Source organism: Drosophila elegans, unplaced genomic scaffold (genome assembly GCF_018152505.1).
Source record: "Drosophila elegans isolate 14027-0461.03 unplaced genomic scaffold, ASM1815250v1 contig_468, whole genome shotgun sequence".
NCBI classification, from domain to species: domain Eukaryota; kingdom Metazoa; phylum Arthropoda; class Insecta; order Diptera; family Drosophilidae; genus Drosophila; species Drosophila elegans.
The window spans coordinates 2668353-2679916 of NW_024545855.1; the positions used below are offsets into that span (position 1 = coordinate 2668353).

At 39.0% G+C, this 11564-nt stretch overlaps 2 protein-coding genes across 3 annotated transcripts; both read left to right on the forward strand.

The window, feature by feature from the left end:
• The first annotated feature begins 173 nt into the window (after positions 1-173).
• On the forward strand, positions 174-11188 carry LOC108143942 (tubulin polyglutamylase TTLL6). 2 transcript variants are annotated; one of them, XM_017268534.2, is made up of 5 exons: positions 174-276; positions 7815-7860; positions 7982-8788; positions 8851-9064; positions 9126-11188. In XM_017268534.2, the coding sequence occupies exons 2-5, from the start codon at positions 7823-7825 to the stop codon at positions 10848-10850; spliced, it is 2784 nt and encodes a 927-aa protein (XP_017124023.1). In that variant the 5' UTR covers positions 174-276; positions 7815-7822; the 3' UTR covers positions 10851-11188. The 2 variants fall into 2 exon arrangements, with proteins under 2 accessions (XP_017124023.1, XP_017124024.1); XM_017268535.2 differs by lacking the exon at positions 174-276 and adding an exon at positions 6664-7198.
• LOC108143941 lies at positions 186-6462 on the forward strand. The gene is made up of 2 exons (XM_017268533.2): positions 186-276; positions 2467-6462. Exon 2 carries the CDS (start codon positions 2601-2603, stop codon positions 6234-6236), a length of 3636 nt encoding a protein of 1211 aa, XP_017124022.1. The 5' UTR covers positions 186-276; positions 2467-2600; the 3' UTR covers positions 6237-6462.
• Positions 11189-11564: the final 376 nt, after the last annotated feature.

Sequence of the window (11564 nt, forward strand, 5' to 3'; positions counted from 1 at the left end):
GAGACAAATTTGATATTTGTTTCTTTGATGCGTTGCCATCGAAATTCTCTGTCCTCTTCGGCCTGATGCAAGTAGTAAATTCAAGTAAACGCAAATTATTTTTGTAATCGTGAACGGAGTCCATGTCCATTGCGTGAATTGTGGCCTTTTTGCGTACGGGACCTGAAAGAGCAGAAGAAGAAGAAGAAAGAGGAGAGGAGAGGGAACGGGATCTCGAGCCCCAGCTAGTAATCCACATCGAAATCTACGGGCCCCCAGTATTCCAATTGGTAACCGGTGAGTCCTAGAAAGATAATGCAATTCTATCCCTTTTTGTACATCATACATAGTTATAAGTTATTCATAAGGCTACGTCTGTGAGTGCGTGTTCGAAATGGATTTCCATTTCCTCATGTGAACGCGGGACATGCATAAACAAAAAAATCAATACCAATTCGCCTGCTAGCTACATGCAGTTTTTTTTTCTTCTTCTTTTTTGGAGCTCCTTGTTGTACAGTTACTTTTATGGATTTTGCCTTGACCTCATCAACTGCAAATGTGCACAACCCAAAAAGTGATATTTAACCCCCAAAATGTTTAAGCAAAAATATCGTGATGTCATTTTTTTTTTTGACGTTTTCTCCTTTTACGGAATTGCATTATATATAAAATTGTTATAATCGGGTCAGGTAATGGGGCTCTTTTTGCTTTTATGCCTATCTCGGCTTTTCATTCCTATCTGCATTTTTTTGGGGGTTGTTCTACCCCCTTGCTGATAAGTAATGTCTGGTCAAACTGTTATTTTTACACCCTCCAACGGGTTTGTACCATAGTTGTCCTATATCCCAGAAGAAGTGAAACAAGTGATAATCAAAATGTATTTTTTATCACAAAATATACTGGATAGATCTTGAATTTTCAAACAGCTTTAGGTCTTTATTTGCAATTATCTCGGGTATATATTAACATGTAAATCCGTAGACTCTGCAAATTTAAATCAATTCGCACAAAGTGCAAGATCTGCAAAATCGACGGGGAAGCGATTGTCGCAATGTCGACAGTTTTAATTCTCACTTGATTTTCTGTATGTCATACATACAGCATAGACGGTTTTTTAAGGATTGTTTTTTACTTACATTTTAGTAATAATATGGACATCCTCAACTTTCTGATCGTTTTATGCATTAAAAATACCCAAAAATACTTTTACGGAATTTGTTAAGGAAATAATAAAGATATTAATCTTAAGTCAGTATAAAAAAGTCCTGCAATAAATCTATGAATGTGGCGAAGTATTTCATATAAACCGCTCTTAGTCGCTTTTTTTTGTGCTTCAGTTTTACAAAAAAAGGCCGGTATAAAACGTCTTAATGGTAGTAGGCTTTTATTTGGATATTGACAGTCTAAACCCATATTTAAGTTTACCATGCGGACGAAAAGCTAGCCTTTGTTTCAAAACTATTTATAAAACCATTTAAAAACATGTGTTTTTGAATCTAGCAAGATCCTTCGACTAGTGGTTATTTTGAACCATTATTGGATTTGCCATGAATTAAGGGACAACATACAAAGTTTACTTACTTCAAATGAGGCTTATTAGTTACGCGCTTTATCGTAAACAACATTGTCCAAATATTTTATATTGTCAATCTCTCTTTTTTCTCATTGATAACTTCTCCAACCACAGAACTCAAATCGTGGAATCTTAATCCCACAAACAAGTTTGGTTTTATTTCTATCCAAACTTAAATTAACGAAACCAATCAACAAAAGATTGTGACAAGTTTCTTTGCTACTCAGTAGCTTTTAAATGTATTAATGAACTAGCTTACAACATTTAATCGACAATTTACCCAAGAAAAGAAAGTTTGATTTTCTAATACAGTGGAAGTTCTTGTTTAACAAAGTTACATCTTCTATTTTTTTATGGTTATACTTTTTTTTTAAAGCCTATTCTATTATTCATCTCGAGTTCTGGGTGACCTTTTACGTTTATCGACTACGCTTTGTTGTCCCCACGGTAAGCTAAATATTGATTTTAAACTGAGCAAACAGAGAGAACATCTAAATAGATGTGAGTATTTCCATTTTGCCCACAAGTTCCAACAAACTATCCACATACCGCTCTATGAAAATCCAATGCTTTTCATAACCACATCACTAAGCGGGATTTATTGAATTAAAAGGAATTCCTATTCTCAGGTTAAATGTGATATTCTACCTCATAATTCTAGTCCATGTGGTCCTAAAATTATTTTGCACTATATATTATAATTGCACTATATTATTACTTAAGAACTGTAACCAAAAATGTTGTCACGAATTCAGATGAATTTATAAACACTGTTGTTTCCAAATAGCATAAGAACTTTAGTATTTAATTGATGTTTTTAGAAAAATAGTACAATTGAATATTATTTAAGAGTAATATTTGGATATTAATTGCTTAAATTTGATATAAAATCATTTTTTCCTTCAATTTTATAGCATCTCAATATCTGAAAACAAAACCAAAATCAAATTTGTATCGGTTGAAGCCCACAATCAAACCGAAATAAAAAACTTACTTTTTGCGAGCCACATAAATATAAGTTAATGTTTTAAGGTATTACAAACACAAGATGGATACCAAAAACATGCACAACAAACCCATGAATGGGGAAAAGTTTCTTGAGATGTTGTCAACAATATCATTGGAAGAAATATTACAATTTGAGTTCCGTCTAAATCCAACGAAAAAATGGGAATTGTTGGTAACCCCCACAGATCCACGTTGGAAGTACAATTGCAATATTTGCCGTGTTGTTCAGTTCGGCGACAAGAATTTGTTTAGCCACCTTAGTGGTAAAAAACATAACGCTGTAATGGTAGCTGAACAGCAATTGCAAATAAGATTAAAGCCTGCCGGTGGTCCATCGAAAGCGGTTACCGCACCCCTTAAAAGAGGTCCGAACACCAATATGAATAACAACAAAAATAGCCCATCCCCTGTTGTTAAAAATTCACCGGCTTCAAACAAAAATCTTCCAAACAAAAATGATGGCGCTAACGCAACCGTTAAGCAGGCAGGTGGGAATTTAGCTGTGAAAGCTCAACCCACTCCAAAGAATAGTTCAGCTGCGGGCGTTAACGCACAGAAAAAGCCCAACCCAAGTGCCGTGCAACAAGCTCAAAAGAACACAACAGGAAATAATACAGCCCCGCAAAAGACTATCCAAGGAAATATAACACCCAATCAAAAGAATATTCAAGGAAATACAACACCCAATCAAAAGAATATACCAGGAACCGCTACACCCAATCAAAAGAACACACCAGGAACTGCTACACCCACACCTAAGAATATTCCAGGAACTATTAATTCACCCGCTCAAAAAACTATTCCTGGAAAAAATCCAACCATTCAAAAAAATATTCCTGTTATTGGTGCGACTGAACAGAAAAAACCTAATGTAAACAAGGGAAATATTCAAGCGAATAAAACTGTTGGTAATGTGGCCAGCCCAAAGAATCCAGGGCCTAAAAACGGTCCACAGGCAGCTACTACAACAAACTTAACCAGTCCGTCGAACATTTCAAAGAATTTGCCAAGTCCTGCTGCCAAAGCAAATGTTGTGGCTAAGCCAATGACAAAACCTGTGCAGAATTCCCAGCCACCGGCAAAAGTTCAGCCTGAAACACAAACGCAGCCGAAAACAAAGCCACAGCCAGTTAAAACTGTGCAGAAAGCAAAGCCCAACAATGTGGACAACAAGATAAACAATCCGGATATAGTCAAGAATCCACTTTCGACAAAAATCAGTTGTGTTCCGCTTGCCAAGCTTATTTGCTCTTCTTCAGAGCCTGAAGCGGATTCAGATGTAATTATTATTGACGAACAATCAAAAGAGCAACCAAGAGAACAGCCAAAAGAGGTTAGTAAGCCGCCTGAGACTCCCAAAAACATTTTACCGATTCAAACGACGAAGCCAACGAATGTGGTGGCCAAAAAGCCAACCAAAAATGTTGCGCCTCCCGTTCGTCCTAGTATCAGTAAGGTAATAACACCTTCCTATGTGGCTGCTCCAAAGGATTTCGCACCAGCTAGATCTGGAAATGGCACATTTGAGTCCAGAAGTCAAAGTCACGTAATGGGTCTCGTCGGCGTGGAGTACGTTTTGAAAATTGTGCGCAATTTGTCCGATAAGAATGCCAGATACCAATGCTGTCTATGTGAGATCACTGCCGACGAGCAATCGATGCACAACCATTTGCTGGGCTACAATCACCGTCTTAAGTATTTCGACAAGCATTTTCCGACAGCAATGCGCCAGTACCGTCAGTACGTGTCCCATGTCCCAGAGGGTGAGGTCTGCAAAATAATGATGCCCGTCTTTGATAAGCTGGCCATGGCCATTGAAACCCATCATGGGCGGAAAGCTGCCCATCTGTGCTATGAACATGTCTATGCCAAAGATCGCCAAGATTTGTTCTCGCAGGTGTACAATAGAAAGCATTCGTCGGAGAAGATGGGACCTTCGTTTACCCACGTTGTCAATGCCGAAGAGGTTGACGAGCTGATTGAAAAAGCTCGAAACAACGTGGCCTTGATGAACATTGAAAACCCGAATCCCTATTTCATTCCATCACCATATGCACCACCTCAGGGTCCCAGTAACTATATGGGGAGCTATCAGAATGCACCGGCTAAGAATCCGTCCCAAACTGTTGACGATGAAACGCACAAGCGCATGGTTGAAAACTTCCTGAGGGACACCAGACAGAATTCGGGCGAAGTGCAGAAGTCACGAAACCTAAAGCGAAACCGCTCCAGATCGAAGTCGCCCGATCAGAGGAAGCGGGTCGCCCCGAAGCAGCGGCATTGGAATGTGGAACGCAGGTCGGTGTCGCCTTTGCGCGATGGCGATATTTGGCAGGCCTACCGTCACATGGTCGATCTGAAGGTGCGTGAGCTAAACGTCTCCTTTGACCAATACAAATCCGACCCCGAACAGCATCCCAGCTATCAGACCGAGTGGCAAATGTTCTGGAAGCGCCGCAAGGACGAGCTTATACAGGCTGGCATTAATCATCGTTCTTATAACTTCCAAAACGAGTGGATTCATTTCTTTAACGCACGCATCGAAGAATTGTACAATCAAGATATTGAAAATATCAAAATCAAATGTCGTGAAAGGCTGTGTTTGCCAATGACAAACAATGAGTTAGCCAACGAAAAGTATCACGTTCATTTGCCCAAAACCAATGAGCCGCCCGTAATGAGAAAACCGGAGGCAACTGCTAAAGGTCCCGAAAAAATGTCTGTTGATGTGGTGGAGCCGCCGAATGTGATCCATGTGCTTCGCCTTTTAACTGCTTTGGAGAACTACCTTGGGAGTTTGGGTCCTTTTATTACCGAAATGCTGGTGAAGGCTCTGCAAACGCAAAAGATTTATCCAGAAAAAGTTCATTTCTTGATTTTAACAGCCGAAAACTGTGCTATTTTGGAGACGGTAAAGGAAAAGTTTACGGGTCTCTTGATCTCTCAAATCTATGATCCTGCCAAGGAAAGGGCATTGAAAAAAGCTATTAATGATACCGAGCTTTTGCTTCAGGAGGCCAGTAAATATAACCACCCAAAGCAGTCTGGTGAGAATCCAGCATTGCCGATGGCCAACAAAAATCAGTATAACGTCGAAAAACCCTTGGATAAAACTGAACTAGCAGCAAAGCTGGTCTCATCTCTGGTCTCTCAAGGCAAAACATCTATTAATCGTGAGGAACTTCAGAAGATACTCCAAGTATACACCCTAATTGAGCAAAAGAAACGCCAGGATGTTCCCTCTACCAGTTCGGTAAACTCCGTGCCCAGCACATCCAATATCTTGGCTCCTCCGAACTCAAATAACAATGTTAACTTGTTGGCACAACACTCGACTAGAAATTTAAACATTGCAAGCAATGGAAACAGCAATGTTAACAATGCGACCAGTATGTATACTGGTCCAAACTACTCGGGAAATGTGGCTCGCTTTAACAACCAACAAAACATTATCAATCCTAACACTTTGAACGCGTATCCCACTGATCGTGGATTTGGATCCAGCGGATCCGGCTTATCAGGCGAATATCAAAACAATCAATTCGGCTCATCTGGCGCATCGACGATGAATCCAAGCAGCGTTTTGCGACACGACCTCACTACGTCGTCGCTTTTCAACTTCAACACCAACTTGAACCCAGCTTACAACAACCTGAATCGGAGGAATAATTTTTAAATGGTAGTCCGTAAAGCAGCTAGACTTTTAATCGAAATTTACATGAAACCCATTAACTATAAACATGTAGTCACAACATTTCAAACCAGATACATTCATTGAAAATTTGTACAACAATTGAACAATGTATTGTGAATAAACCGATGGCATAATTGAAAATATTTGTCTTAATATATACGCATATTAAATAATCGGAAAAATAGTTTTTAAGGCATACACTTTTAAAATAAAGAATTGTCTAGAATATCAAGAATGTTGTTTTCTTTTAATTTAATAACAATATTTTTTTTACATCCCGAAACTGATTCAAAAAAATTATGTTAACAATTTTTTTTCTTAAAATTTTTGTTATTTTATTTATATAGTTGGTTTTTATAATAAGCCTATTAACTTTAATTAAAATTAAACTTTTATCAAAATTCTTAGTCTAATTGTATTTAAGCCCGATTCAATAAATTTGTAAATCTTGCAACCAGTTCAAGGGGAAAGATGATGAAGATATTTTTATCTGCGGTTTCGGGCTATTGGATTTTAAAAGTAGAACTGTAAGCAAATACCGATAAGCGCTTGGAATATTACTTTACCATTTTTGTAATACGGAGAAATGCAGTATTTTACTTGAAATGGGTCTTGAGCCTATACTTCAAGGTTCTTGGCCTAGAATCGGAAACTTATAAGTTTGAAAGGATACCGAAAGGAAAACGAATCAAAATAATAAGATCAATATATCCTGAGTAACATCCATGGAGACTGATGAATTATCGCTATCTGAAGTACTTAAGATGTCAAACGCTCGTCGCTGGACAAGTATTACCCACAAAAACTGTGAATCGCTGGAAAACTGACCAAGTCCTTTGTCTTAAAAAAATATACCATTCGCTCCTTAATATGCATTTTTAGATCAATCCTCGTTCAAAACGGCCAGTCCTATTGCTGTGGGGAGCTGTACGTTGTAGAAAAAGGTACGAATTAAAACAAATGTAGTTACATACATCATATATAAACATAATTTTACCGATTTCTTTCTAGAAATCAAAATACCTGCCAACAATTTTTGACCTGGCTGTCTTGAATTTCTAAAATCCCATCTTAAATTTCTTGATCATCCACTGAATTTCATATTTATACTGAAGGATATTATCATTAAAGCATAATATGATATATTTTTGCTTTATTAAAAAATCTAACTGCTACAAAAATTGAAGCTTTCGTTTAAAAATGGGATTTTATTTGAGTATTTTGATAATTTATTTTGAGTGTATTTCTAATGCGCCGGCAGATCAGTTTGATGAAACTGTTTTCCATAGCTAGCATATGATTTATAGAGAGAATTGTTTTTGTCGGTGACTAAAAAATATACCTACATCAGTTTTTTTTCTATTCGATCCGGGCGAATGCTCTGTGTTTTATTGAAATTCTGGACATATCGCTAGCTACAATCTATCTGACCATCTACCCACAATTTTATGTTGACTAATTTTATAATATCGTGTGCCAATAATTTTAAATCGGTCTAGGTCTTTTTTTACATATATTAAAAAAATTAATTATAAATTTTTTTATATTTGACCCTTTCAGAAATCGTTATGCCTTCTTCATTGTGTGAAGCTCTCACGAATTCTTCGTAAGTTCTGAAAATATCTTTAAGATTTAACGGTTTCAAAACCTTCATTTCTGTGTACTGTTTTTAGTCAAATTAATAGCTTAATTTTCTAATTTTTTCCTATTTTGGGTTTGTATTTTAGAATCAACTTTGATTATCAAAAAGAAGATGATTGGATTACAAGTGGAAAACTGGGCTCGCGCGAAGCTGTTTTGGTCTTTAGAACGAATATTCTCAATCCAAAAATCCGCAAGACATTGTCTGAGAAGTCCTCTGCGCAAGCGCTATCGGAGACTAAGGATAATAAGGATGAGGAGGAGTCCGTGCTATGCCAAAATGCCAACAAAACGGAGCAAAAAGGATCCACTTCCTCAGAACCAAGTAGCAAGGAAGCTCTAAACGGTGGTTCCACGCAGCAAAAGATTTATTTATTGAAGAAACCGCAACAAAAATGTGATAACCGGCCGGATAAATCGACCTTTACCAGCCCTTTTAAGAAGATACTTAACCGATATTCCTCGAGTGATACGTCCATTTCCAGTGAAGGTGAAGAGCCTGCGCGTAGTAGTGAAAGCAAATCGCGTGTACTTAAAACCAGTCAGAATACCATAAATATTAAATTAGCTGAAGATATAACGAAGGAAAGTGGATATGAGTCCATGACGCCTGCCAAATCCATTTCGAATACCGAAGTAAGTGAGGAAGATCCGGAGGTGACGAGCGAAGACGACGACGAAAGTGGTGTTAACATGCCTGCCTTTAAACTCAAAATTACCTATAAATTCCATCAGACGGAAACCAAGTTGCTGAGAAAGCTCTTCAATGTACATGGCCTTACAGAAATTCAGGGGGAAAGTAATAACTTTAATTTACTCTGGACTGGTGTTCATATGAAATTAGATATTGTGAGAAATTTGGCGCCTTATCAGCGGGTTAATCATTTTCCCAGGTACTTGTACTTCATATGTTCTTAACTAACTTTGGTATAATCTTTATAATTTATATATGCAGATCCTACGAGCTGACCCGAAAAGACAGGCTATATAAAAACATTGAGCGTATGCAACACCTGCGTGGAATGAAACATTTTGATATTGTGCCACAAAGTTTTGTCCTGCCCATAGAATCCCGAGATTTAGTAGTAGCTCATAACAAGCATCGCGGACCTTGGATAGTTAAGCCCGCAGCCTCTAGTCGAGGAAGGGGAATATTTATTGTTAACTCGGTAATTGTAGAGAAAAACTTTCTTTAATTTCAACTTACTTATAAGATAAATTCTATTTCAGCCCGATCAAATTCCACAGGATGAGCAGGCGGTGGTATCCAAGTATATTGTGGATCCGCTGTGCATTGATGGTCACAAATGTGATTTAAGGGTATACGTGCTAGTGACGTCCTTCGATCCCCTTATTATTTACCTATACGAGGAGGGCATCGTTCGGTTGGCCACAGTCAAATACGACAGGCATGCGGATAATCTGTGGAACCCGTGCATGCACCTCTGCAATTATAGCATTAACAAGTATCATTCTGATTACATAAGGAGCTCCGATGCTCAGGATGAGGATGTGGGCCATAAGTGGACGTTGTCGGCCCTGCTAAGGCACCTGAAACTCCAGAGTTGTGATACACGGCAGCTAATGCTGAATATAGAAGATTTAATTATAAAGGCTGTTCTGGCCTGTGCCCAATCTATTATTTCCGCCTGCAGAATGTTTGTGCCTAACGGCAACAACTGCTTTGAGCTGTATGGCTTTGATATACTAATAGACAATGCGCTGAAGCCATGGCTGCTGGAGGTCAATCTGTCGCCTTCAATGGGCGTGGATAGTCCCCTGGACACCAAGGTCAAGTCATGCCTAATGGCCGACCTACTGACATGCGTGGGCATTCCAGCCTATAGTCCCGAAATGAGATCTCATTATGACCAGAAATGGTCGCGTTTCCGCAGTTCAAGCTGCCAAAGGCAGGCCACTTTCCCCAGTGTCTCGCAAAAGGCTAAAAAGTCTAAAAAGAAAGGAGGTGGAGCTGCCATTAATCTTAATTTAACCGGCGAAGAGCAGCGCATATTGCGCAATGCACGCCTTCAGTATTCCCGTCGTGGCGGATTCGTACGCATTTTTCCCACGGACGACTCAATGCAGCGGTATGGTAACTTTCTAGACTCCTCCAATGGCATTCCCATATCCACACCGACGGTACAAAGTCAGACATTCCAAACGCCCATAATGCAGCACAACTACAACCAGATGCTTCACCAGAATCTATACTGCAAGGATGGTGGCCGGCACAAGCAGGATGACAATTCGGAGGCAGACCGCATTTGGCAATACGAGAGGGCGTTGGAGACGGATTCGGAGATACCATTTGTCAAGAAGCCCACGGTGGAGAAGTGCGAGGTGGAGGGACGTCGCCTGCGCAAGGTGATGCTCAAGAAAATCTCCAATGGATCTGAGTTGACTCCCTTTCAAGCGCGACAGACTTTCAGCTTGTACTTGGAATCCGTGCTCCGGCGGCTAACAGAAGATCCCAAAGATATACACGAGAAGATAATATTAAAGTTTTTAAATAAGTTCGGAGGCTCCGTGAAGCCGCCGGTGATGTTCCGGAATATGCAGAACATCAAGGTGGCCAGCAAGGCGCGCTCCGCCATGGTGGCCAAGCTGCTGGGCGACTTCCTGGAGAACTACAAGCGGGACACCGAGGCGTATGTGGATTCGTTCGACCACTTTGGCATGATACCGTCCAGTGCCTATAATCAGTTCTTAACGCATGCCCAGGAGTCCGATTTGGAGGCAGTGCTGACGCTGCACACCAATGTCACGGGGATCATGCCCTTCCTGTACAATCGATGTGGACTGAGTGTGCCACCCACTCCTCCAATCCCTTCCGGCCTCTACGGCTTCCTCAGAGCCCTGCCCTCCATGGTCACCTCTTCGGGAATGGCCAGGGAGCTCAGCAAGTACGATGGCTACTTCAAGAGCTACGACAAGGAGAAGGTATTCCTATGAGGGAGATTTTAAACTATATAATACTTTAGCTAATTCGTCAAGCTTTTCTGTCCAGTCATCAGTAACCTATGGGGTACTAAGTCTAGCTATTTTTGTATTCAAATTTTCGCATTAAGGCCGAGGCTTAAATAAATAAATAAATATCGACAAACAACGATTACTTAATTGTAATTTTTGAAACGCTTTATAAAGAATGAAATAGCTTTTTACATATTTAAAAAAAGGTCAAATTTTTTCTGCCTACACAACTCATAGCTTTAAAAATATAATATACCTTCTACGCCAAAGATATATGAAATCGATACTTCGAAAATAAATGTGAAATGCACAAATCTAAAGAATGGTTTATTTGTTTGGCGGGTTTAAACTGATTTTTTGGTTTGGTTGCAAAAGATGCCAACAGGTGGCGATAAAAAGGATTTACTCAACATTATTTTTGTGTATAATCATATTTAATTTAAAACTTATGGAAGGGAGGGTAAGAAAAAATTATTTATTATAAAGTTATAGTTGTAAATTTTATAATTTAAAATTGGGGTTAATAAAATAGATTGGGTGTCTTTTTTTTTTTTAATCGTTGCGAAATATGCCAACAGGTAGCTCTTAAGATCTTTAACACTTCTAATATTTTGTATTTCCCTTAATACTTGACTAAAAACTTATTGAAGTTTTAATAAGGACAAATTGTCCATTATAAGGTAATAAATGTGAGGT